At 41.2% G+C, this 27,374-nt stretch overlaps 1 protein-coding gene across 1 annotated transcript in view; it reads left to right on the top strand.

The window, feature by feature from the left end:
- The window catches only part of Tlk2 (tousled-like kinase 2), a gene marked incomplete at its 5' end in the record, with an annotated part of 128,586 nt that overhangs the window by 26,504 nt on the left and 74,708 nt on the right, over positions 1-27,374 (top strand). Inside the window, 4 exon segments of the mRNA XM_013503135.1 lie at positions 22,630-22,701; positions 23,495-23,564; positions 24,578-24,621; positions 25,322-25,417. Of these exon segments, the coding sequence (XP_013358589.1) occupies positions 22,630-22,701; positions 23,495-23,564; positions 24,578-24,621; positions 25,322-25,417 (282 nt within the window).

Below are 27,374 nucleotides of genomic sequence, written 5' to 3'. Positions count from 1 at the left end.
GTAGTGTGCTGACCTTGTAACAGGGTTTGAGGGAGGCGCATGTCATGCAGATGGCATGAACACCCAGTCATCATGCTCATGAACCAAAGGAATGCTAACAGCTTTTAATATTCTGTTCTGGTGTACAAGTTAGTTTTTTTTTTTGTTTTTTTTTTTTTTTTAAGATTTCTTTTTTATCCTAGCTAATTGGAGTTCTGTATGCCCCACTTACTGTAATGTAAAATTCTTTGTCCCTGCCAGGGAAGTTTTCTGCCATGACTTCTGCGAACAGGTTTTTTTTAAGTCATTTGTGCTGTCTCCTGGTTTTTCACTGACTCGGATCAGTCTCACATTGTTCTTCTTTGCATCATCTTACAGCTGCTGGATTGATTTCTTGTGGTCCCTTTCTATTTTTAAGAAACCTTTTGTTTCATGATCACTAATTGCAATCCTGTCTTCTTTATCTAAGATTCTGCTCTTACATTGGCTCATTCTACTGCATGTATTTTCAGTGGAATTTTTAATTTCCTGGATATCTGTTGGAATGTTTCATGGAGTCCATTTCTTTCCTGTGTTGGGCATTCATCATTTCTGTCGTTTTCCTATGCTTCTATATTTTATATCTGTATCTGCTCTAGAGTCACTAAGCATGTCTCTCCTTATGGTCGCCATCTCTGTAGTTATCTGAAAAATAATTTGTGATTTGATTTTTTTCTAGAGTCTCTTTCATTTACTTTGTTACTTCTGCTGTTACCACTTCAGAGAGTACTGGTGGGTGGCTTTCCTGTTGTTCTACCTCACTGCCCCCTGGGTTTGCCTTAGGTCAGCTGGAATTCTGGGCTTGCATCTTGTTTAAGTGTCTTCTCATTTTCTGTCCTTTTTAGTTTAATTCCTGAATTGATGCTTATAATTGTCTGTAGTATGTAGCTTTATTGCTAGTATTTATTTATTTATTTATTTATTTATTTTAGTATTTAGAATCCTTGGGAAATGACTACTTCTCAGATATGTCTTCCAGGTGTAGCTGGCTTTTGGGCTTTGAGTGTGTTGCAGGGTCCTACCTGTTTAATTTATTGGGAATGAGAAGTTGCTGTTTACTTGGCCCAGCCCCTGGTTCTTAGGCACTGGCCAATAGTATTTTTTATGACCCTTAGGCAATCTCTCAGTCTTGGTATGCCAGGAAGAACAAGTGATCAGAACAATTATGTCACTTTGGCTAAAGTGTTACAATCAGCAATAATAATAGCATCAAAGACAGCTAGAAAATGACAAACTGAAGTAACTGTTAGTTTGCTACCTTTAACTCTATGAAGTAAATTCATGGTTGTATAAAAAACCTAAACTGAACCGGAAAAATTGTATGCAACAAGTATAAGCAATCTATATATTGATTTTACCCTCAAGGAGAAAAATTTCAAAAGGTTTAGGGAGAGAAATAGAGGAAGAGATTAGAAACAAGGCCAGAGGACGAAGGAAGATCATGCAAAACTTCAGGATACTGATAAAGAAGACAGGTGAGAAAGAGAGAAGGAAGAAATAAGAAGAACAGCACAACAGCAGCAATAAACTAGAAACAAAGGTTCACACTCATATAAAAATAAGAACTGGGGCTGGGGATTTAGCTCAGCGGCACAGCACCTGCCTGGCAAGCATGAGGTCATGAGTTCGATTTCCGGTACTAGAAAAACACAAAACAAAACAAAAAAAAACCCAAAACAAACAAAAATAAAATAAAATAAAATAAAAACAAGAACCAACAATTAAGAAAAAATAAAACAAGAAAAGAGAGAAATAAAAGAAAAGAAAATGTTTACTTCGAAGTGTGTCTTTGTTGTCACTGGTAGGTAATATGGGCAGACAGAGTCCAGATCCAAGGTGATTAATCCCAGCAAGCCAGCTGTGGCTTCATGGCAGCATATTGGATAACTCCAGTGAGCCTGCACCTTTATTTCCACTGAAGGTTCAGGCTGGTTTCAGACCATGAGGCTGGAACAAGACCTGTTCAGCCTGCAGCACTCCATGCACCTCTTCTGGCTGAAACTTGGCTCCTTGTGAGTTTGAACTCGGCTCCCAGTACTAGGAGCTGCTAGATGCAGCCAGGCAGTTGCTCTGAGTTCCGAGCTCAGTTGGCGCCTGAGATGGCTCCTGAAGTATGTGAGCCCGAATAACTTGGCAGCCACAGCAGTCGGCTCCATCCGCTGCTTCCTTGTACTGGTACATTTTTCTGTGGAGGCCACTGGGATCCCCAGTAGTCACAGTACATTTATAGGCTTGAGCTGTCCCTCCCACACAGTGAGTCTGGGCTCAGACAGAAAGTACTGCCTACCACACCTTCCTCTTTCTTAGTTGAAGTCTCTTTGCTGCCCTGGTGGGCTTCAGTTCTTGCTTCAGATCCTTCTTGGGCCCTGGGGAGCCACCCACTTCTTTCTCCTGCTCACATTGCTGTATTCCAGTGTCTGGACACCAAATCTTGGAGAGGCTTTTTGCTGCTTACCATTCTCCCATCTTCCCGGAAGTCTGTCCAGCTGTTTTATAAAAGGACTTGACAGGACTTAGTCCCTTTTTCTCCTGCTGTGTGAAAACACAGTTTTCTTTGTACCCTATCTTCTACCATGTGGTATCATAGGGTTCCTCCCCTCCAGGGGACACAGTGTTCAGGAAGCCATCCTGGAAGCAGACCCTCATCACACACCTCACTTGTTTTGATCTTGCACTCTTCAGTTTCAGATATGACAGTATAGGAGTAAGTCAATAAAGCTGAATGGTTAGCAGCAAATATTTTGAACTGATCTTCTTGGTCCAGATCCTGTCTTTGATTCATGAAAGTTATGTGAGTTTTGGTTCTCTCATCTTCTTTTTTCTTTTTGTCTTTTTGAGACAGGCTTTCGCTATGCAGTTCGGGCTGGCTTTGAATTCACTTTGTACTCCAGGCTGGCCTTGAGCTCACAGTGATCCTCCTGCCTCAGTCTCCTGAGTGCTGGGATTGACCGGTGTTAGGTTCCCTCATCTTTAAGAGGATAATAGCAGTTACTTCATGATATTGTGCATTAGTTTGTTAGAACTGCCATCACAAGTACCACAGACTGGATGGCCTCAGTGACAGATTTATTTTCTCACAGTTCTGGAGGCTGGAGATCCAACATCAAGGTACCAGCAGGTTTGATTTCTCCTGAAGCCTCTCTTTAGTTTGCTGTCTTGTTACTGTGTCCTCATGTGGCCCCTGTGTACTCATTTGTCTGATGTACTCCCCCATGTCTCTGTCTCTCTCTCTTTCTCTGTCCCTTCTTCCCTCCTTCCCTCTATCCTCGTACTTTCCTTGAGGTACCAAAAATTGAACCCAGGACCTTCACATTGAGTTATATCCCTAGCCCTTTACAATTTTATTATTGTTAATTAGTTAATTTATTTTTTTTTTGTTGAGACAGGATCTCGCTATGTAGTACAGGCTGGCTTTGAACTTGCTTATGTAGCCCTGGCTGGCCTTGAACTCATAGGGATACTCCTGCCTCAACCTCCTGAGTGCTGGGATTACAGGTGTGTGCCACCTCCCCTCCTGCAGTTTTGAGACAGGATCTCTCACTAAATTGCCCAGGCTGGACTTAAACTTGTGATCCTCTTGCCTCAGCCTCACAGTGCTGGGACTACAGGCATGTGACACCTGACTTGATATCCTCTTACAAAGATACTAGTCATATTGGATCAGACCCCACCCAAATGACTCCCTTTTAATTACCTCTTTAAATTCCTGTGTCTAAGTCCGTTCTGAGATACTGGGGATTAGGGCCTTAACAAATGAGTTTTAGAAGGATGTAATTCAATTCATAAGAGGTTATTATGAAGATCAAATGTGGTAATACACTGGACCCGTGTAGCAGGTGCCACCTAAGTGTTGGTTGTCATTATTATCACTTTTGAATTGCAAGTAAATAAACAATACATAAAATACTAAAAACTTCGTTTCAGAGTGATTATAGATTCATAGGAAACTGCACAAAAATGTACAGGGACGTTCCATCCATGTACTCTTCATCTTTCCTTTAGCATGGGCATCTTTTGTAATTATAGTAGAATATCAAAACCAGAAAATTGAGGTAGATACAACCCATAAAGTTTTTTTGTTGTTTTGTTTTTGCCATGTTAGGTGTAGTGGATTGACAACTGGTAGTCAACTTACAACCCCCAGTTGAACTGAGCAAGCGTGGTGCTGGGTGTGGGAGCCCACCTGAGGACTGTTGCCAGCAGCATAAGAGACAGAACTAGAGAAGAAGAGTTAGACTGTTGGGAGCTGAGAGAGGCTGTTGGGAGCTGGTAGAAGTTGTAAGGAGCTGTTGGTTGTTTTGGAAGAGCTTGAAATGCTGGCTTTCCTGATGAACTTGGCTGTTTTCATCCTCCAAGGAGCTCGGGGCTTTGTTGGCACTGAGAATGGCTTCGGTTCACTTTGGGGGAGCTCTGATCCTCACTCTGGGCATTACTTCCTGGCTCTGGAGGGGAAGAGGGTGCACAGCTCAGTCTCCTGGACAAGCTTGGTGCATTGGCTTTTCTGATGGGAACTCAGCTGTCTTCACCATTGGAGGAGCTCAGGACCTTACTTTTGCTGAGGATGGCTGTGGTACCTTCCAGGGAAGCTCTGGTTCTTACCTTGAGCGTCGCTTCCTGGCTCCAGTGCAGATCCCTCAGCCTGCAACACAGATCCTTCATCCCGCTGGCGCAGACTTTCCAGATTCCACCGCTGACCTTTGGGCCTTCCCAGTGCAGATCCATGAAACAGGCCTGCATGAGACATTGTCATGGGCTCTGGGCCTCCAGGTGGACTCGTGTCCAGGTCTTCAGTTGGATTCCTTGGTCTTAGTGTATGGACAGAGTTGCTGCACTCTCTTCTATATCATTTTTTGGGTGACTATTATAAATAATAAATAAGTATGTGTCCTATATTATATAGTTCTTGCAAAATATCCCCAAACCAACACATGGGGGTGGAGCACAGTAACCTCGTGCGTGCAGAGCGCTCATTCTACCTACCACTGAGCTGCGCAGCCCAGCCCAGTACACAGAAGGTATTCCGATTATAGGTTCTGCATGCGTCATTTGTGTGTCGGTGTGTGTGCTCCAGCATATGCTTTTAACAGTTTGTGACTTGTGTAGCTTCTTGTAACCACCACCACTGTCAAATTGCAGAACTACTGAATATCACAGAGCTATTTCCTGGTATTACTTAGTAACTACACCCATTCCCTCTCCCTCAAGACCCTAATCCCTAATATTGAGTGAGAAGTAATGTTTCCCTTCTCAATAATTTCATTATTTCAAAGATAATTTATAACAGAATTATGCTTTTGCGTTTTGCAGTACTAGGGATTAAACTCAAGGTCTTCAACTGAATTTATATTCGCAATTTTTCTTTTTATTTTTTATTTTGAGGGTCTTACTAAATTGGTATATTGCTCAGCCAGGTTTGAATTTGTGATCCTTCTGCTCAGTCTCCCAGAGTGATGGTGTCACAGGGATGCCAGCATTCCTGGATTTTTGTTCTGTTTTGTTTTGAGGCAATCTCACTGTGTAGCCCAGACTGGCCTCAAATTCTTGCAATCTGTCTGTGTGCTCTTCTGATGCTGAGAATATAGACGTGAGCCACCATACCCAGGTAGTATATAACCTTTTGCAGTTGAATTTTTTTTTTTTCCCCATGCTGGGGATGAAACCCTAGACCTCTGACATAGACTGGGAAGTAGGTAGTTCTGATTTCTATTTCTGGCCTTGATTTCTTCTGCAAATATTAGTAGGTCATGTGATGTTTCAGTATCAGAATCATAATCTTCATTGTCAAAATATTTTAAGTCTGTCTCATAGAACAGACACTGTAACAATGATCAGAAAAAATTCCATTGAAACCATGTACAATTCTGCTTATTCCAGAAGAGTCTGAATGACAGAGAAGGGTATAAGGTCATTCTCTTTGTTTGGGATACTCATTCGTATCTTTTCAATTTGATGTAATTCTTACAGTGAGGAAATATTAGTTACAAGGAAGCTTGCGCAGATGGTTAAAGAAAAAACCCTCATTTGTACTGATGGGAAAAGAGGCTGAAAGTCACGTCAGCTGAGTGGCTGAAGCAGGGGTTAAGAAATACACGTCTTCTGATTCTTTGGGATTGAATAACTCTGGGAGTATAATCTTCATTCTGAGCACTGCCACTTAATTCAGTTGTGTGTGAATATCCGGTTTCTCCGGCACATTTATTCAAAAGGCTGTCCCTTTTGCATTGAAGAATCTTGGCATCTTGTCAAAAATCATTTAACTGTATGAGGATTTATTTTGGGGCTATCTGCTCTTTTCCATTGTTCTTATATGTCTGTCTTTATGCCAGTATGGTATTATTTTTGTAGTTTTAGCTTTGTAATAAGTTTTTATGTTTGTTTTCTGAGAGAGGTTCTTACTTTGTTGTTCAGGCTGTTCTCAAGTTCTTGGGCCCAAGTGATCCTCCTGCCTCAGCCTTCCGGGTAGCTAGAACTATCAGTACACACCATGGCACCTGACCTTCTAGTAAGTTTTGATATCAGAAAATATAAGACGGCCAGTTCTGATCTTTTTCAAGGTTGTGTTATTTATTCAGACTTTTTTTTTTTTTGAGACAGTATCTCGCTATGTACTTCAGGCCAAGGTTGACAGCCTGAAACTCACTGTGTAGCCCAGGCTGGCCTCAAGCTCCTGCTGATCCTCCTGCTTCAGGCTTCCGAGTGCTGGGATTACAGGATTATGCCACCACACCCAGCCCTATTTAGGATTTTAATATCATTTTTAAAGATAAAGCACTATAGAAAAGTTACCATGAAAATGGTAACAAAACAGTATTCTCTATGACAGTTGTTCTTTTATGTTGTTTATGTAGTGTATGCAGTGGCATGTGAAAAAATATAAGGGACACATACTATGGAAAGGAAGATAATAAACCCCACTCCCCCATGCTAGGGACTGAACCCAGGGGAGCATTGAGCTATATCCCTAGCTGTTTTGTTTTTTCCCCCAATTTTGACACAGGGTCTTGTTAAGTTTCCTAGGTTGACCTCGAACTTACAATTACCTGTTTCAGCCTCTCAAGTGACTATAATTATGGACATGTGCCACCATGCCTGGCTACACATGCTATGACTTTGTACATAGATACTAAATCTAGTGGAAAAAACTCAAGTGTTATGGTTTATGCCTGGATGTCCCCCGCAAAGCCTCATGCAGTCATGGGGTGGGCTTTTAGAGTTTATGATTGATCCATGATCCAATGCTGGGATTATGGGTGTGAGTGCTACACTTGCCCTGGAGCAGGTAGTTTGCACACAGTATAAGGAAGGGAAAGAGGCTTGCTCTTCTAGCTGCCGCTCCTCCCTTTGCTCTGGTTGCTTTTACTATCTTCTGCCACCATGAACAGTTGCCCTGTGCCATGTGCCACTCTGCCTTGGAGGCAGCCAAATGTGGACTGAAACCTTCACAAACCTTTCCTTCTTTAATTCTGAATGTCAGGCGTTTTGTCTCAGCAACAAGAGAAAAGTAACCGAGACACTCAGAAATAATTAGAAAGAGCACTTCAATAAAGTGATGCACTAAATACAAAAATTATATAATTGCTGTATATTAACAGTATTGTTAAACAAGAAAAATTTGTTTGCCAGTGTTTACAGCTTTTCATGCCTAGAGATGGTATCTCAGTGACAAATCGTAGTTAAACCTTGACAGTCTGCGGGCTTTTCTGCCTTGGGGTTAATTCACATTTAGGGTGGTAATTAAGGTCATGGTTCTGAACTGGAACAGTAGACAGCTGAGAATTGGGAAAGGGCAATCCTGTCTGAGATCTAGGACTAATTAAGTAGCTCACCAGTGCAAGCAAGGCATAGAATATAATCAAGCCATTTGCTTTGTAACATGGCTTTTTTTTTTTTTTTTTTTTTTTTTTTGGTCTTTTTGACACAGGGTCTTGCCAGGCAGTTCAGGCTGGTCATGAGCTCACTTTGTAGCTCAGGCTGGCCTTGAACGTGCACCGATCCTCCTGCCTCAGCCTCCTGAATGCTGGAATTACAGGCGTGCACCACCACGCCCAGCTCTGTATCATGGCTATTAAGTGGAGAATAACACTAATTTTGTCATAAAGGCATACAAACATGAGTCTGTCATACCCACATTTATTCTTTAGAATATTTCTATCGATGAATTATTTTAACTGTATGAGTGTTACTATTAATGAGTACTCAACAGGAAAAATCACAAAAGTGAAGTATTGAATTTTTAATATTTAGTGTTTATAAAAAAATCAAAATTTTCAACATCAATTCTTTGGGTGTACAAAGTCTAGAAAAGAATAACACAAAAGAGGAAGCAAGATGTATCATGTGCAGACACAAATTCCCTATAATAAGTGTGGTCATTACATACACCCAAATCATACCAATAAATTTTAACAAAAGAGAACAGATAAATTCTTGTATGAACTACAATGATAATGCTAAGAGCACTTTACCAAAAAAAAAGTTTGTTTATCATAGCTAAGGCAGTCTGCACACATGACAACAGCACTCTCCTTACATACTTTTCTCTCTCTCTTTTTTTTTTTTTTGGCTTTTTTGAGACAGGGTCTCGCTATGCAGTTCAGGCTGGCCTTGAGCTCACTCTGTAACCCAGGCTGGTCTCGAATTCGCAACGATCCTCCTGCCTCAGCCTCCTGAGTGCTGGGATTACAGGCGTGCGCCACCGTGCCCAGCTTACACTCTTCTCACTTTACACTGACAGTGCGTTTTGCTTTCCTGACCTTTTTGTGGGACATATTTGACATGTCTGTGGTTTTGCTGTTTTATCAAGAGATTCTTTTTTTTTTTTTCTTATATTGTACAATGTGTAGTTCACAGGAACATAAAACATCAATAAGATAAAGTATTAAATTCTTAATACGTATTGTGAGTTTAGAATAGACATCAACATTTTCACATCAGGTGTGTACTTGCTTATAGAACCTAGAAGTAACATCAGAAATAACTTCCTATGTGAACTACAATGAAAATACTAGTAGAACTCTACAACAAAATTAAGCTTTGTTTGGGGACTGGGGATTTAGCTCAGCGGCACAGCGCCTGCCTGGCAAGCACAAGGTCGTGAGTTCGGTTCCCGGTACAGGAACCCCCCCCCCGCACCTCCCCCCAAAATAAGCTTTGCTTGAATTGTCACACCCAAGGCAGTCTTCACACATGAGAACTACATGTTCCATGCACGTCTCACTTACACTGGTAGCGCATGTACTTAGCTTTCCTTTCCTATGTGGCAGTAGTGTCACTTCTCCTGCTGTTTTGTTAGGAGCTTCTTAACTGTATTGTAAACCTTGCACTTAGCAGGGAAGTAAGATATCAGTAAACTGAAATATCGAATGTGTAACGAGTGCTTAGAACAGACTTCAGCATTTTCACATCAGTTGTTCACTTGCTTAGAAAACCTAAAAGATAACATCAGAAATAAAAACCTGTGTGAGCCCGCTCTAATGGCACACGCCTATAATCCCAGCAGCTGGGAGGCTGAGGCAGGAAGATCATTGTGAGTTTGAGACCAGCCTGGGCTACAAAGTGAGCTCAAGGCCAACTTGAACTGCAGAGCGAGACCCTGTCTCAAAAAGACAAAACAAAACAAGAAAACCCTATGTGAACTACAGTGTAAACACAAATAAAATAAAAGTCTACCACAGAAATAATCTTTGCTTTAACTGCCATATCCAAGGCAGTCTTCTACATGATAACTGCATGTTTCATGCACAAGCATTGCTTATACTGATAACATGTATGTTTTGTTTTCCTGTCCTTTCCTGCAGGGCACAGTTGACGTGGTTTTTGTTTCCCTGTTATTGCAGTAGGTCTTTGTAATACTTTACCTACCTGTTCACCTGTCAGCTCACCAGTGTGCTCCACAATTTTTTTTTTTTTTGGTTTTTCTCTGGTACCGGGAACCGAACTCATGACCTTGTGCTTGCCAGGCAGGCGCTTTTGCCGCTGAGCTAAATCCCCAGCCCCCACAATTTTTTTTTTTTTTTGCGCAGTTCCCTGGGCAGAAACATTTTGTTTTTTCTCTACTATAAATAATCTCTTATGAGCTCCAGAACCAGTCCTTTAAGAAAATTTCTCCATGACTTTTTGCACTTGTTACTTTCTTTGTAAGTACCAAACTGTTTTATGCCACACAAGTTTAGGAGCAAGTAAAAGATGACCATTGGCCAGTGCTTTGTGTTTCAGGTGACATCGTGGTTGCTCGTAATTCATCAACAACGTTTGCTTCACATTTGGTTTGTCGTAGAAAGTTTCCATCTCACTCTTCTGTTTTGTTGAGGTTTCCTTACCAATATTTCCGTATCGTGGTGCAGTGATGACTGTGCCACGTATGAGGACAGTGTTACATCTTCCTGAAACCCAAAAATTTTACTACATAATTCTGATTTGAAATCACAACATTTTGTTTGGAATTTCTGCCCTGTTTCTGTGCTGGTCATCTTGTGCTTTGTTAGCGCATGTAACATCAGTTGGAAGCTGGTAAATGAGTTGTCAGCTGCCACATTCTGATTAGTTTGGGAGAGGGGAGCAGCAAGTCTGCTCACAACATCATTCGTTTTATCACTGTGTGAATAAGGACCTCATGGCAGAGCTCCAGGATAAATGTCTAAATTGAAAGCATGGTAAGTCTTCACATCTACAAGAGCATAAATTTTTATGCCATATTTTGACCCATTGCCCTTCCATAGTCTTTTATATTCTTGCAGCTACCATGAGAAATCCCTGCTAAGTACAGCAGACCTATCAGTGTTAGTGAGGTGTCATAATAAATGCATACAGAACATTGTAGTTACATTTCAGCCTTTGTGTATTTCACAGCATCTTGTAGCATTTTGTCTGTTATAATTTCTAACATTGAATGGTAGTGCTGGCTTTCTGTCCATATATGCTTCACCCCTGGCAAGACCCTCACTACATTTTCAGACCTAGTTCTAACACTGGATTGTTCCATTTGGTTTTGTGGTCATTTTGCAACATTTCAAGTAGTCTGAAATATGTACTTAAATTGCGGTTTTCTTTGTCTTCTGAATCAAGAAGGTCTGCATTTCCTGTGTCTGTATCAGTTGTTTCTTGTTCCATTTCACTGTCACAGGAACTTTGGCTCATATGGCCAACATCAAAGTTATCATCATCGTCAACATATATTCTTCTGTTACGAAAGCATCTATTTTACCATAATGAATCATCTTCATCATCTATCCATGAGTAAGCTGATGATTCCCTTTTGACCTCCTCTAAAACTTGCAAGTGTGGTTTCTCATGTGCCATCATACTGAATGAATTAGGCTACTTCCACCAGAAAGATCAAAAGAAAACTTTTTTAACAAATCCTGGAGTGGTGTGGGTCTTTTGGACCCTTTGTGATGCTCAGGTAAACATAGGCAAAACCAGTTAGACAGCGTATAACGTGGGTAAAAATCCTGTTTTGCCGCTTTTGCATGCGTGCACACACTTTGATGTTGGTCATACATACCAAGTGGGTAAACGTAGATTGCTTCCTGTGTCCCTCAGGGAGAAGTACTGAGATGCACAGCCAGCTACTATTTTGCTAAAGTACATATTTATAGGGGCTGGGGATTTAACTCAGCGGCACAGCGCCTGCCTGGCAAGTGCAAGGTCATGAGTTCAAATTCTGGTACTGGGGGGTAAAAAAAGTACAAATTTACAGTAGAGAAATAAGCAATGGGTCTGCTGGACCCAATGTTATGCTCCTGTTAAGCTACATGGAAGAATTGAAATTTGAATCTTGTGTGGAAATCCTGGCCACGAAACTAATGTATAAATGTTTTTGGAAATGTTGTACTTTATAGTACACTCACAGAGGCCTTTTACGGTCTTTTCTTTAACTTATGACGTGTAGAGGACAATAGCATGAACTCAGAAAAACTTACAAAGCAGCTTAGTAGAACAAACGGAGAATTTACATTTGAAAAACTGATAATAGACTAGTCTGAAAAGGACTTATTTACTCACCCTTGGTATTTAATATTGCTACAAAGAATGCTTATTTAATATACAGTCTGTAGTCTGTTTCTGCATTTGTCCCAGTAATGTCCTATATAGCCAGTTTCCTTCCCACCCTTTAAAGTACTGAAAATGGAGTCCAGGGCCTTTGCACGTGCTAGGCATACACTCTGCCACTGAGCTGCACCCCCAGCATGCCCACTCGTGTCTGCCATATTGCCTGCTTCTCTCTCCCCTTTCTCCCCTCTCTCTCTTGCCCTCTCCCCTTCTTCTTCTTCCCTCCCCTCCCCCTGCTTCCCTCTCTTCTTTTCTCTTTCCTCTCTGTCTGCCTGCCTATCTGCCTACCTCTCTCTCTCCCCTCTTCTCTTTCTGTCTGTCTGTCTTTCTCTTTCTCCAGGGTCTGTAACCCAGCACCCTGGGAGGCTGAGGCAGGAGGAGTGCAAGTTTGAGCCAGCCTGGACAGTTTAGCAACTTAGCCAGAACCTATCTCAAAATAACAAAGGACTGAGACTATAGCTCAGTGCAAAAGCCCTAGATTCCTCCCCCAGTATCACCAAAAAAGTTAAAAGAAAGAAATCCCATACCCTTTAGCTATTGCCACTATTACACTATCCTCTCCTTCCCCTTTTTATAAGATTTTCCTATATTGGATTTATAGGAATGGAGTCACTGGAAGATGATCTGTTGTGTCTTACTTTCCTTTCGCAAAATGTTCTCAAGTTTTATCTACAGTCATACCTTGGTAACTCAGCTGCTTTGAAGCTCGTTGTGTTTGGTACTGGATGCATTTGGATGTGAAAATTTGTCCTGGTACTACGGCTTGTTCTGGACCAGTTACGCAAGCCAGAACTTGTCCCTGGTCATTGCCTGTGCGCGGTCCCCTTGGAGCCCTTTTAGCCGAGACAGTTTCTGTGGTACTCGTTGTTCACGAGTCCTGCAAGCAGTGACTAAGCACAAGGTGCGTACTGGGCTGCATCAGAGCTTGATTGGTTCTATGGTTGGGTAATATTCTATTATATGGATATACCATATTTTCTTTGTCCGGTTTTTGAGTTGATAAACATTTGAGTTTGAATTTTATTGCTTTTGTGAGTAACATTGCTTTATACATTTGTGTCTACTTTTTTCAGGTCGTACTAATTTTTAAAAATATTTTTATTAGTACATATTTGCTGTACATAGTACTCACATTCAGCAGAGGGAATTTGTACCTGTGCAGAATGTATCTTAATTCTTTTTTTACTTGCCCTCCCCTCCCTTCAACCCTTCTTCCCCTCCCCACTTACAGAAGCTTTGTTCCCATTTTTTTTCCATCCATTCTTTCTTTAATCCTTTTTCCCTTCTTTCCCTTCCCTTTTCCCCTTTCCTTGTTCCTTTTCCCATTTAAAGAAGTTCTTTTTTTTTTTTTTTCCGGTACCGGCAATCAAACTCATGACCTTCTGCTTACCAGGCAGGTGCTGTGCCGCTGAGCTAAATCCCCAGCCCCTAAACATGTTCTTCTTATTTCCCAGTGTCTGTCCTCCATCTTGCTTCTTGTATGTCTTACTCCACTTAAAATTATATCTTCAGGTGCATTCATTTACGTATACATGACTCAAGTTTATCCTTCTTTATCGCAGAGTAGTACTGATATATATATGTGTGTGTGTATGCGTGTGTATATATATGTATCACTCTCCCTCCCTCCCTTTCTTTTTGAGACAGGGTCTTACTGTGCAGTCCAGCCTGGCTGTGAACTCACTGTGCAGGCCAGGCTCCTTTGAACTTGTGGCAGTCCTCCTGCCCCAAGTTCTGGGATTACAGGTGTACGCTGCCATGTCCAGCTCACGTTTTATTTATCCATTCGTTTATTGATGAGTACTGTAGGGTTTTTAGGTTTTGTTTTGCTCTGTTTTTTTGAAGCATGGTCTCCCTGTGTGTAGGTCAGGTTGGCCTCAAACATGTGGCAGTTCTCTTACCTCAGCATCCCCAGTGCAGGGGTTACAGGTGTAGGCAAAGCCTTCACCAACAAAACCCTGACCACACAGGAAATATCAGAAAGCATCAACTGGGATCTCATCTTATTAAAAAGCCTTTGCACAGCAAAAGAAACCACCAACAGAGTGAAGAGACAACCCACAGAATTGGGAAAAAATTTTTGCTAGCTGCTCTTGAGACAAAGGACTAATATGTAGGCTATATAAAGAATTTTAAAAAAATCAGGTCACTCAGATTTAAAAACTCAGTGCAAAAATGAGAATCTGAAGTGAACAGACACTTCTCAGATGAAGAAGTACAAACAATAAATAAATTTATGAAAAAATGTTCAACCTCATTTTGGTCATTTTGCAATTAAAACAATGCTGAGGTTCCATCTTACTTCAGAAGGAATGGCCATCATCAAGAAACCAACTAACAAATGCTGGAGGGGCTGTGGGGAAAAGAGAACCCTTCTCCACTGTTGATGGGAGTGTAGAAGTTCTGCAGTGGTGCAGCCACTGTGGAAATCAATATGGACATCCCTCAACAAACTAAAACTAGCAGTTCCAGTTGACCCAGGTAGTTCTCTTTCAGGCATCTTCCTAAAAGAGTTAAAAGCATTATGTCATAGTGATACATGCATACACATGTGTATAGAAGTACAGTTTATAATAGCTAAATCTTTGAAACAGCCCATATACCCACCAGTCAATAAATGGATGAAGATGTGGGGTTTTTGTTTCGTTTTGTTTTGGTACCGGGGATCAAACTCAGTGCCTTGCACTTGCCAGGTAGGTGCTGTGCTGCTGAGCTATATCTTCAGCCCAAGATGTGGGTTTTTTATACACTAGAGTACTAGTCTGTCATAAAGGAGAATGAACTTGAGACATTTGTAGCTAAATGGATGCACCTTGAGACCATACTGTTAAGTGAAATAAATCAGACATACATGTAAGTATAGCCTTGTTTCTCTGGTGTGAGAAACCAAAATAAGAGTCAAAATGCATAGCAGATACTGTGAAATAGGAAGAAAATGTTCAAATTAGAAGGGGAACTAGGGAGGGAAAAAGGAAGGGAGGGAAAAGAAAAAAATGAGGAAAGAATGAAAAAATGGAAACAAAGCTTTTGTAAATAAGAAAGGTAAGGGGTTGGTGCAAGGGTAGACTGAAGGATAAGAAAAAAGAATCAAGGTACATCATGTACAGGTACCAACTCTATGATGAATGTGATCCCTCTGTCTACCTAAAAGGTAGCTATACCGATAATGATTATGTAGTTGTAATAAAATGTAGGTAAAACAAACTTAATTTTTAAAAAGGATAAGTTTGAGACATTTCTCGCTAAATGGATGCACTTTGAGACCATACTCTTAAGTGAAATAAATTGAACACACATTTAAATACTGCATTTTTTCTGGTGTCAGAAACCAAAAGTGTAAATAAGGGCCAAAATGTATAATGGAAATTGGGAAATGGAAGGAAATGTTAGATGAGAAGGGAAGCAAGGGAGAGGGCGGAAGGAAAGAAGAGACAAGAGAAAAAGAATAGAAGGGAGAAAGTGGAAACAAAGCTTTGTAAATATGGAGGGGAAGGGGTTGAAGGGAGTGAAGGGGAATGTAAAAAAAAAAAAGAAGGAAGGTACATCATGTACAGGTAGAAATTTCCTATGACGAATGTCATCATTATGTGTACATAAAATGCACCAGTGAAAAAGTAAATTTAAAAAAAATTCTGTTCTCATGTTGAATTTCTGGAATCTGGACTATTACATACCTTGATGTTTTTTTCTGATCATAACTAATTTGAATTCTTTGAGTATGTGTGTGTGGTACTGGGAATTGAACTCGGGACCACATGTTCGCCAGGCAGGTGCTGTGTACTTGGAGTTCTATCTGCCTCATTTATTTGTATGTCAAATTCTTTTTTCCATGCTTGGGAAGTTTTCTGCTGTTACTTCTGTGAACAGGATTTTTTTTTAATACCTTTCATGTTTTTTTCTGATTTTTCATTGGTTCCAGTTAATTTGTTATGCTTTGCATTGTATAGCAGCAATTGGATCTTTTTTGAACCCTTTCATTTGATGATTGTTAACCACAACCTGTTTTCTGTATGTGATATTCTGTCCTAACATGGGTTGATTCTGCTGCATATACTTTCAATGGAATTGTTAATCTCACTGGTATCTGTTTGAGTCTGTTTTATAAAATCTAGTTGTTTCCTATGTTGTGCATTCATCCTTTCCATCACTTTTCTAAGCTCCTGTAACTACTCTAGATTCACTAACCATGTCCTTCGTTATGGTGGCCATCTCTTTAATTATCTGTGTAATTATTTGTCCTTTTTTTTTCTAGAGACTCATTCATCTGGTTTGTTACTTCCGCTGCTGCCATGTCAGAAATTTCAGCTGGGTGGCTTTTGATTTCTTGTACCTCAGTGCTCCCTGGGTTTGCCCTGGGTGAGCTGGAGGTCTGGGGTTGCATCTTCCTTCTGTATTTTCTTCTTTTCTTTTCTGTCTTTTATTTGTTTTCTGCATTGATGCTTGTAAATTGCTTATGGTAGGTAGCGTTGTTACTAGTATCAAGACCTGTTTAGGTAATGACTACTTTTCTAAACTGTCTAGTAGGTATAGTTGATTCTTGGCCTTTGAGTGTGTCCCAGGATCCCACCTCTTCTGTTTGTTAGGTAGGTATGAGAGGTTGCAGCATGTTTGGCCCAGCACCCAGTGCTTTGGTATTGGACTGTAGTATTTTTTATGTCCCCCAGGCAGCCTAGGTTTTGGCATACAAGGATCAATTGATCACAGCAACAGTGTCACCTTAGCTAAAGTAATACGGTCAGCAGTAACAGTAGCATCAGGAAGACAGAACATGACAAACTGTAGTAACTAATAGTTTGCCACTTTTAACAATGTATATAAGATTTATAGGTACATGTCAAAATCAGAAAATTATGTGCAGTGAACAGCCACTGAATAGAGCAGTTTTACCCTATGGGGAGGAAATTAAAATGGAAAAGAGGGAAAAATAAAGAAATAAAAGAAGAAGAAGAGATTAAAAGCAAAGCTGAAGGACAGAGGAGGATCACCCGTTTTAAGAAACTGGTGAAAAAGACAGGAGGTAAGGAGAAAAAGAGAAAAGAAAAGCAGGGACAAAATAAAACAAAATAAAAAAAACCCTATAAACAGTGTTCACCCTCACAAAGAAACAATCAGAGAAAGGGAAATCCAGAAGCAAGGAAAAATAAAAAGTATCTGTGTGACTTCAATCCTATGGGTATCTCCTGGGGTCTATAGTTCTGTGGCTGTGTCCCGTGCAAGGTATGCCTGCTCTTGCTATTAGGCAGATGAGGTGCTCAGAGCCCAGATCTGTGCTTGATAATCCCAGCAAGCCGGCAGTAGGGTTAGGGTGTAGCGCTGGTTCTGGAACTTCCAAATCCGTGGAAGTTCAGGCTGAACCCGACGTCTGGTTGTGGGGTTGGGGCCTGGTCATTTACCTTATAGCACTCTGGGGGTCTCTTGCCGCCTGCCCCCAGCTCCCTGCGTGGGCATCTCCCGTGATCGTCCCTCACCCAGTCACTGTGATAGTTTAACACTGGGAGCCCTGAGGGGAAGCCCACCTGTGGCTGCTCTGAGTCCTGGGCTCAGTTTGACCTTTTCAAGCATGCTTTCTGGGGAACAGGGCAGTCGTTTGGACTGCAGCCACTAGCAGCTGTCGTGGCACACAGCATCCACTGCTCGGTTCCACTGGTGCATTCCTCCCTGGAGGCCGCAGCCGTCTCCCACTTTCGCTGTGTATGTGTCGATCTTCTCACGCCACAAGCGAGGAGCCCAGGAGCGGGAAGCTGGGGAGAAAGCACAGGGTGCCCCTTCCTTTTTATGCGTTATGGTCTGTCTCCAGTTTCTGTGTAGGCTCCTTTCCGGTCCTTCCAGGGTTTAGGGATCCCTCTCTCTCCTCCTTTCCTTTCTCACGTTGTTATTTTTTAGTGTCTGTGTTCTGACTCGGAGAGGCTGATTTATTGTTGCTTATCACTCCACCATTTTCCTGCAAGTTCCAGGACATACTGTGTCTGCATTTTTGTGCACCTATGTTTTCACTTCTCACAAGAGTAGATTTTTTGGATTAGTGTGTATAGTCCTTCTGTATTTTCTTTGAGGAACCAGCTGCCTGTTTAGAAAGTGCCTGTACCATTTTATATTCTCAATGCCAGTATGTGAGATTTTGATTTCCCCACATTCTTGCCTACATTTTTTTTTTTTTTTCTTCCTTGCACATCACTTGATTTGTGGTCCAACCTGCCTAGGTCCAACCCTGCCTGTGGTCCAACCTGCCTAGAGGGTGGTTTTGATTTTGATACCTCCTGCTTCTTAAGTGCTGGAATTAGTGGTCTGTAACCATAATGGCCAGTTTGCCAACATTCCTTTTTTTCCTTTTGGATTTTGTTTTGTGTGGGCTTTTTTGATTGGTTGGTTGGTTTGTTGGTTGGTTGAGGTCAGGTCTCTTCTTTTTTTTTTTTTGGTTTTTCTCCGGTACGGGAACCGAACTCACGACCTTGTGCTTGCCAGGCAGGCGCTTTGCCGCTGAGCTAAATCCCCAGCCCCGAGGTCAGGTCTCATTACGCAGTTCATCCTGACCTTGAACTCACTGTTTAGCACAGGCTGGCCTCAAACTCTGGGTGATCCTCCTGCTTTAGCCTCTGGAGTGCTGGGATTATCAGCATGCCCCATGCCCCTCCATACCTGTCTTGTTTGTGAGACAGTCTTGCTTTGTAGTCCCGCCAGCGTGGTCTTGAATTTACTTTTTTCCTTTCTCATCCTTCCTGGTACTGGGATTATAAGGATAGGCCCAAACCCTGACTTTGCCCACATTTTTTGTTATCTGACTGAGTCTGTCCATCCTGGTCGGAGTGACATGGTATGTCATTGTTTTGATTTGTATTTTCCTGATCATTAATGATGTTGAACAATCTTTCTGTTCACTTCTTGGCCATTTACATATTTGGAGAAATGTCTGTGTTACGGTTTGTATCTAGATTCCCTCCCAAACCGCATGTGCTCATAAGTGGGTCTTCTGGAAGGTGGCTAGGTTATAGTGTGTGATGCTCCTCACTGGGTTAGCGCCCGGACGGGTTTATAGCTGGGTGCAGTGGAAGGTGAAGCCTGATGGGACGAGGGGCGTCACTGGGGCGTAGCCTGAAGGCCCCATCCGCCCTCCCTTGTTCACCCCCTGCTTCCTCCCTGCCATGCCATGGGTCACTTCTCTGCCATGCTGCGCTGCTTTGGAGCCAGCGGACCATGGACTAAAGCCTCTACAAACTACGAGCCAAAAACGTGTTCGGGTCCTTTGCCAGTATTTTCAGTTTGGTTCTCTTTTTCTCAAATTGTAAGTGTTCTTTAAACTGCATCCAAATTCATTTTCCAGATACACGTTCACAAATTTTTTCTCCCATTTTGTAAGTTGCCTTTTTAGATTTTTTTTTTTGTCCTTTTGAGACAGGGTCTCGCTATTCAGTTCAGGATGGCCTTGAGCTCACTTTGTAGCCCAGGCTAGTCTCAAACTTGCAACGATCCTTCTGCCTCAGCCTCCTGAGTGCTGCGATTACAGGTGTGTGCCACTATGCCAGCTCCTTTTTAGGTTCTTGATAGTGTTCTTTGAATCACAAAGGCTTTTAATACTTTCTTTGTGAGTGTGTTTGTGTGTCTGTCATTAGGCAGCAAACCCAGGGCCTTTGCACTGAGCTACATCCTCAGCCCCCACCCCTCCTTTTTATTTTGAGACAGGGTCTTGGTAAGTTACTGCCTTGCTAGGCTAGGCTTGAAGGTGCCATCCTCCTACCTTAGCACTGTGGGATTAAATAAAGATTGACCCTATATTTTCTTCTAAGCATTCATTGTTCTAACCCTTTCATTTAAATCTGATCTCCTTTGAATTAATTTTTATACATGTGAAGAAAACATCTGACTTCATTGTTCTGCCTTTAGCTAACCAGTTGCCTGGCAACATTTGCTGAAAATACTAGGTTTTTTTTTTGTCTTTTGGAGACAAGGTCTCGCTATGCAGTTCAGGCTGGCCTTGAGCTCACTTTGTACCCCAGGTTAGTCTCGAACTCACAACGATCCTCCTGCCTCAGCCTCCCGAGTGCTGGGATTACAAGTGTGCACCACCATGCCCAGCTGAAAATACCTTTCTTTGTAGAATGATGTTGGCACCCTTGTAAAAAATCATTTGACCACAATTATATAGATTGATCCTTCAATTCAGTTGCATTGATCTATTCTTATGCCAACACTATACTATGTACATTATGGTGCTTTGTGGTAGTTTTTGAAGTTACGTAATATGTGCCCTCCTATTTGATTTCAGGATCATTTTGCCTATTCTTACCTCTTGCAATTTTATATGAATTTTATCTATCTATTTATTTTGTGCTGAGGATTGAACTCAGGGCCTTGTTCACACTAATGAACTAGCACTGAGTTATACCCCAGTTCCTCTATTTGAATTTTAGAATCAGTATATTAACTTCTTCAAAGAAGAAGTGGGTATGGTGGTGCACACCTTTAATCCTGGCACCCAGGAGGCTGAGGCAGAATTGTTGTGAGTTCAAGACCAGCCTAGGGTACATAGTGAGACCCTGTCTTAAAAAAAAAGAAAAGACAAACCAGCTGCTATTCTGATAGGGTGTCAGTAAATTAGTTAGATGGCCATTAGCATTATAGCAGTTTTAATTTGTCCAATCTATGAAAATGGGACATTTTCTACTTATTTAGATCTTAAATTAATTTGTCTTTTTTTCCTTCCCTCTCTCCCCCCTCTTTATTTAATCCCACAGTGCTAAGGTAGGAGGATGGCACCTTCAAGCCTAGCCTAGCAAGGCAGTAACTTACCAAGACCCTGTCTCAAAATAAAAAGGAGGGGTGGGGGCTGAGGATGTAGCTCAGTGCAAAGGCCCTGGGTTTGCTGCCTAATGACAGACACACAAACACACTCACAAAGAAAGTATTAAAAGCCTTTGTGATTCAAAGAACACTATCAAGAACCTAAAAAGGAGCTGGCATAGTGGCACACACCTGTAATCCCAGCGCTCATTCATCCATCCTCCCTTCCTTCCTTCCTTCCTTCCTTCCTTCCTTCCTTCCTTCCTTCCTTCCTTCCTTCCTTCCTTGTGGGGGACTGAGACAGGGTCTTGCTGTATAGTTCAGGCTGGCTTTGAACTCACTTCGTTGTCCAGCCCAACCTTGAACTTGTGGCAATCCTCCTGCCCGAGCCTACAGAGTACTCGGGTTATAGGCATGTGCCACCATGCCAAACTTGGATTTTAAATTTCTTTTAACTTCTTTTGATAGTTTCTAGAATATACGTTTGGTATATTCATTAAATTTATTCTGATTATTCTTCTTTAATCATGATTTTAAATATTTATAATGACTTTTTTGAATTTTTCTGTTAAATGCCATATCTGGTCACACTCAGGCAATTTCTGTTTTTTTGTTTTCTTTTTTCAAATTTGTATGAGCCATACTTTCTTTTTTCCCCTCTGCTTGATAATTTTTTGTTGTTGGAAACCAGTGAAGTCAGGTCCTATGAACATTACATGTTTCTGCCTCTTCCCTTAGGCTCATATGTGGAAGATGGAGTAAGCGCAGTGACAAGCTTTCTGTGAGTGGTACCTTGACTCTAGGAGCTGCGCACTGTGCAGGGTGTGGGGCCACTGGCGCCCTGAGGTCCGCCCGCTTCCTCCTGTTGGCAGTGGAACTGCCGTCTCTGTATGAGTGAAAGGCCCCGGATTCGCTGTGCTGTGACTACAGTGGAGCTTCTGCCCCATGGGTAGGGCTTGGGCAGAAGAACAGAACGCCCCACGTTCGATGTAGCTGCTGTCAGGAGCAGGGGTCTGAGGGCAGGCTGAGAAATGCTCAAGCCTCGGGCTTGGATCTGGGGAAGGGAGAGCCTTGTGTTTCTGGTTGCAGCAGTCTGGAGTCAGGCTGAGATGGCAGAGGATGGGTAGTAGTCTTGGTTCAAATGCCACCGATGTTTTTACCTTACTGAAGTTTTCATGGACTTTACTGAACAGACGTTTCTTGGTTTGCTGTTTGCCCCTCGGACCGTTTTCAGAGGTTCTCAGTGTTTGTCTATAATTTTCACCATTTTCACTGCAGAGCAGAGTCGTAGAGCTCATGCTGTTAATGGTCAGTCAGTCTTGTGGAACTTTGTTTTTGAGTTTGCATTCTTGCTTCTGTAAGGCACGACTTACAAAAGCATTTCCTATTTTATAGTCCCTGACTGCCGCATAAAGCACCAATGACATACTCCTCAATATGGCACCTTAAGATCCTGCTCTTATGATACAAAGGCCTAGAAAATTGACTTCCCGTGCTTATTTTTCTTAATGGTTTCAGAACATGTGGAAGTTCTTCAGAATGGAAAACCGTGCAGTGAATACAGAGTTCATAAAAGGAATAAAAACGATAGTAACTTAGAGACTTTTTACACGGAGGGCATGGTACTGTAGCTGAGTTTAAGTTGGTTTGGAGGTTTACAGTTAAATCTTGGCCTCCCTGACCCCTTAGACACCTAACACCAAACCTAGCAGGCGCCGCCTTCCATTCTGCTGTCATCGTAAGTTAAAATTTCTTTTGATTCTTCTAAAATTTTTTTCTTTCTAGGGGCCGCTCAATAGTGAGTCTTCCAACCAGAGTTTGTGCAGCGTGGGATCCTTGAGTGATAAAGAAGTAGAGGTAAGAAACTACATCCAGTGCAAAACTTTCTGTATTCCTGTACTTCTGGTCTGGATTTGTTATAGTCTGAGTGTGTGGGTCCCTTTTGTGTGCTGTTTGTAACTGTGTAGCTATGATATGGCCCTGGGGGTTTTTTCTTATTATGATATGTATAGACCTTGTCTTTTAAAATGTTTGCACAGTTGCAGTGATAGTTGCATATATTTTCAGGAGTAGAAGAATTAACTTAGATACCCTTATTGTAGACATTTCAACAGTGGGCAGTGGTTGACTTGAGTAATAGAATTCAAAGGCTTTTGCTTGTTTTTAATTTTTCCTGCTTTAAATGGAAGGTTGGATTTTTACAAAATTGGGCAAATAACCTAGTTGCAGGGCTCTGTGTAAGTAAGTTTGCAGCCACCCACTTTGTATTTAGATAAAACTTCCAGTTAGTTAATTGATCTTTACTTTTTTCGAAGAAAGAATTGGGTTTAAACACTTTTAAAATTGTCTGAGAGGCTACTGTGTGGGACCTTTATCTTATATTTGTGTTTTATAAAATATCTTATTTGAGCTTTGTAACAATTGTGATTTACACATGAGTAAATTGAAACTGTGATAATTTGAGCAGTTTGCCAAAAATTCTGTATAGGGTTTTGTACCTTCTTTTTCTTCCATTTTTAGAGCAGGACTGTGATTCAGGATTGTCTGCCAGATATATCTTTTATATATTTAATATTCTGTACATACTCTATTTTTACAAATGTGAAAAATTTACCAAAATGCTAATTGTAATGTATATGGTATTTAACAGACTCCTGAGAAAAAGCAGAATGACCAGCGAAATCGGAAAAGAAAAGCTGAACCATATGAAACTAGCCAAGGTAGTAATAATTTCACACCCCCAAAAATACTGAAGTCTTAAGTACTTAGAATTTTCAGACTTACGGTAAATAATTACTTTGTATACAGAAAATCCTGACAAAGAAGGTTTGTGTACCTTAGGGGAATATTGAGCTGTTTATTACAGACTAGCCACTCGATAGATATCTGACAAAGCAGTGTGAGTTCCATGGGGGGGGTACAGATTTTTTCTGCAGACCTAACATGCGTGATATAGAAGAGAGGTGAGACGAGAGTTTTATCTGTATGTTTTACATTACGTCAGTGATTTGTTAATAGTGGTCACCAGAAAGTTTCCTTTCTGTTTTCCTTTATACCCACTGCTTTTCCGTGGCAGTTATTTAGTTGAACATTGGAGTCCACTGGAATAAATTTGTAAAGGTGATGTAATAATGCAAAGTATTTCATATAATTAAAGAAAAATAGTCAAAGAATAAGAATAATCAAAGAAAAAAAATTTTTTTTCTCTCTTACATTCTAAGGGATAGAAATCTCAGTCTTTTTGCATTATTCTCAGCTTTTTAAATTTATAGATAGTTCCTTTAGTCTTTTGGAAGGAATACTCTCCCAGGAGAATGTGGTCATACCAAGTTCGGTGTGAAATAGAATTAACTCTTTTGTTCTCATGAAAGAGACTGAGTGTATTTTAAACTGTCACTCTTTTAAATTGGGATACGGATTATTATAGATGAGATTTGATTTTGTTTCCTAATTGTGGCATAAATTTATTAATATTTATAAAAGAAACAATATTGAATCTTAGAAGAAAACAAACTGAAAAATTCTTCCTTTCACTGGTTCAGCCGTGTATGGTGTGGGGGAAATAGTCTGTTCTTTGGGGTACAGGTATTTTGGCTTTTTTGTTAGAAGTAAAAGTTAATACTTGCTTACAACAATAACAATGTATATAGTTACTGAATACATAATGCATTTTGGTGAGTGATGGTTTACATATGCAGTGGAAAAACCATACTTACTTTGGTTTCATTTTCAGGGAAAGGCACTCCTAGGGGACATAAAATTAGTGATTACTTTGAGGTAAGTTAAATTTTGGGGGAAAAATCTGTAATGCTTTTAAAATCCTAAACCCTTGTGTTCATTTAAGGTGTTAGAAAGCAGTATTGTGCCTTCACTGTGGTATCTCCCCTCTTACACCTGTCTTCATCAGCCTAACGCTGCCCATCTCAAAAAGCTGCTAACTTCCCAAATTTATATTTGTTTATGATGTGTCTTGTCTGCGATGATGTACGTCCGAGGTAATTTACCTCTTGGCCAGACTAGGTTCTGTGTTTTCCAGAGGTCAGGGTGGAGTGACCTGGACTCTGTCTTTTGTCCTCTTCCCTTAGTCCTGTGGGACACGTAGTACGCTCAGTCAGCGATCCGTCACTGGTGGTTACTGAGGAAGACTAACATCCGCTGCACTGCTGCATCTCTGCTTGCATATTTTGAGACGAGAAGGACGAACATTCTCTCATGTCCTTTCAAAACCATGTGTACTCTCAGCTTTCTAGCCGTGTTTGCTGTATGTCTTGATATGTTTCTGTGGGAGCTCCTTCTTAAAAATCTTGTTGAGAAGAACAGAATTTGACTTACGTGGCAGGTTTTGTTAGAACAAGATGTGTTAACTTACAGGGGCCATATATAAGTAAGACCTGTTTGTGTATTAAGCTTTTGCTCTCCTTATCTTAAGCATAGTACTGTTTTGAATTATTCATATCCATTTTTCCCTGTTGGCCAGTTTGCTGGGGGAAGCGGGCCAGGAACCAGCCCTGGCAGAAGTGTTCCACCAGTTGCACGATCCTCACCGCAACATTCCTTATCCAATCCCTTACCGGTAAGCATTCACCTGGAGAAGTCTGACACCTGTTACAGGAGACCAGAAACCCAGGGACACTGGAGCAAAGAGTTTTTTCCATTAAATATCCGTAGAGAGTGAGATGTTAGGGAGAAAACTATAGTATTGCCTATGGGTCATTTGCTTAGATTTCAGATCTGTGTCAGTAATTAACTTTGTACAACAGCCTCCCCTGTCCTGTCAGTACAGTCAGTGTCCTTTAAGCCTATATTGCTCAGTGGGCTGTCTAGGAAGTGATTCTAGTCCAAACGTTAGGTTTTTATCTTTGCAAGTTTACATATTTCCTACAATTAAATATTCTCCCCCTTTAAAAAACTGGTTGAGCACACCTGGTGTGGTGACTCACACCTGTAATCCTAGCACTCAGGAGGCTGAGGCAGGAAGATTGCTGCAAGTTTGAGACCAGCCTGGTCTGCATAGCAAAACCCTATTTCAAAACGACAAAAAAAGAAAAAAAAAAGTGGTTAATTCCTGATAATTTGAGTTATTTCCAGGACTTACTCAGGAAGTAGAAAAGCTAATACCATACAGATTCGGGATAGGTTTGTGTCTAGCCTTTAAGTGAAATCTTAAGGTCTTCCAAACCTAAGTTTTTAAGTACCTAAATTAGTGGTTCCAACTAGGAGCTGTTATGCCGCTTCGGGCGTATTTGTCAATGTTTGGAGTCATTCTTGTTGTCCCAGTGAGAGAGGAGAGAGAGGGGAGGCTGCGGGTGCTGGTAAACTTCCTGCGGAGTTAGCGCAGCTTCCCTACAACAAAGAGGTATTTGCTCCAGATGTCAGTGCTAGTGTTGGTAACCCCTGAACTAGTTAATGCAGGACTTTTCTTAATTTGCTCCTGTGTCCTTGGATAATTTGTTGATACTAATCAAGACCTTTGTACCTAAGGATACTATGTTCCAACTCTGTAGGTATTGCTGTAGGTAGGCTCTTAGAGGTTGGGATTGCTGAGTTGAGGAGTTTTCATCCTTGATTTCTTTTTTTTTTTATTTGGTGTGTGTATGTGTGTTTTGAGACAGGGTTTTGCTGTGTACTTCAGGCTGTCCTTGAACTCACCGTGTGGCCCAGGCTGACCTTGAACTCTCAGTGATGCTCCTGCCTCAGCCTCTGAAGTGCTGGGGTTACAAGCGTGCACCACCATGCGTGGCTCTGTTTGCTTAGGACAGCTTTTCTTTGCATGAGTATAATGAGATAATGCCGTGCCTTTCCTTCTATATTTTTAAAACATTTAAAACTGTACTTCCTTCCCTTTTACTAGTTATAAATTATATCTTGATTAGGATAATTGTAATTATTGAAAGTTATTAAAATGTAAATTAAACTTACGAAGAGAACTTTGGATTTTATTATTTCTTTAATACTCAATTCTGAGGATTGAACCCACTTGCCATAATTTCTTAAATGTTAGAAGTGTTTGCCAGGCATGATGGTGTGTGTATGTTTGTAATCCTAGCACTCAGGAGGCTGAGGCAAGAAGATCATTACAAGTTGGGGGCAAGCCTGGGCTACATAGTGAGTTCAAGGTCAGCCTGAACTGCATATAGAGATCTTTCTCAAAACAAAACAGGGCTTAACATAAACTGGGCATGGTGGCACTCTCCTGTAATCTCAGCACTCGAGAGGCTAAAACAGGAGAACAACAGCCTGGCCTACATTGTGAGCTACCTCAAAAACAAAACAAATGAAAAAGAAATGCTAGGTATATAGACTTGTTTGGCTTGTTAGATAACTGTTGAAGAGGCTGTTGTCTCTTTTTCTTAGATTTTAAACCAATTAAAGTTTAAAAAATACTAAATAATCCCAGCACTCTTGAGAGATGGAGGGAGGAGGATTGCAAATCTGAGCCCGGCCTAGACAACTTAGTGACTTTGTGAGACCTTGTCTCAAAGTGAAGCAAGGGCTGGGGGTGTAGCTCAGTGTAAAGCCAGGAGGCTCAG

Source organism: Chinchilla lanigera, unplaced genomic scaffold, assembly GCF_000276665.1.
Source record: "Chinchilla lanigera isolate Chin_1 unplaced genomic scaffold, ChiLan1.0 scaffold00077, whole genome shotgun sequence".
Taxonomy (NCBI): domain Eukaryota; kingdom Metazoa; phylum Chordata; class Mammalia; order Rodentia; family Chinchillidae; genus Chinchilla; species Chinchilla lanigera.
Note: the sequence above shows the minus strand (reverse complement) of the source record. Positions and strands in the feature narration are given on the sequence as shown.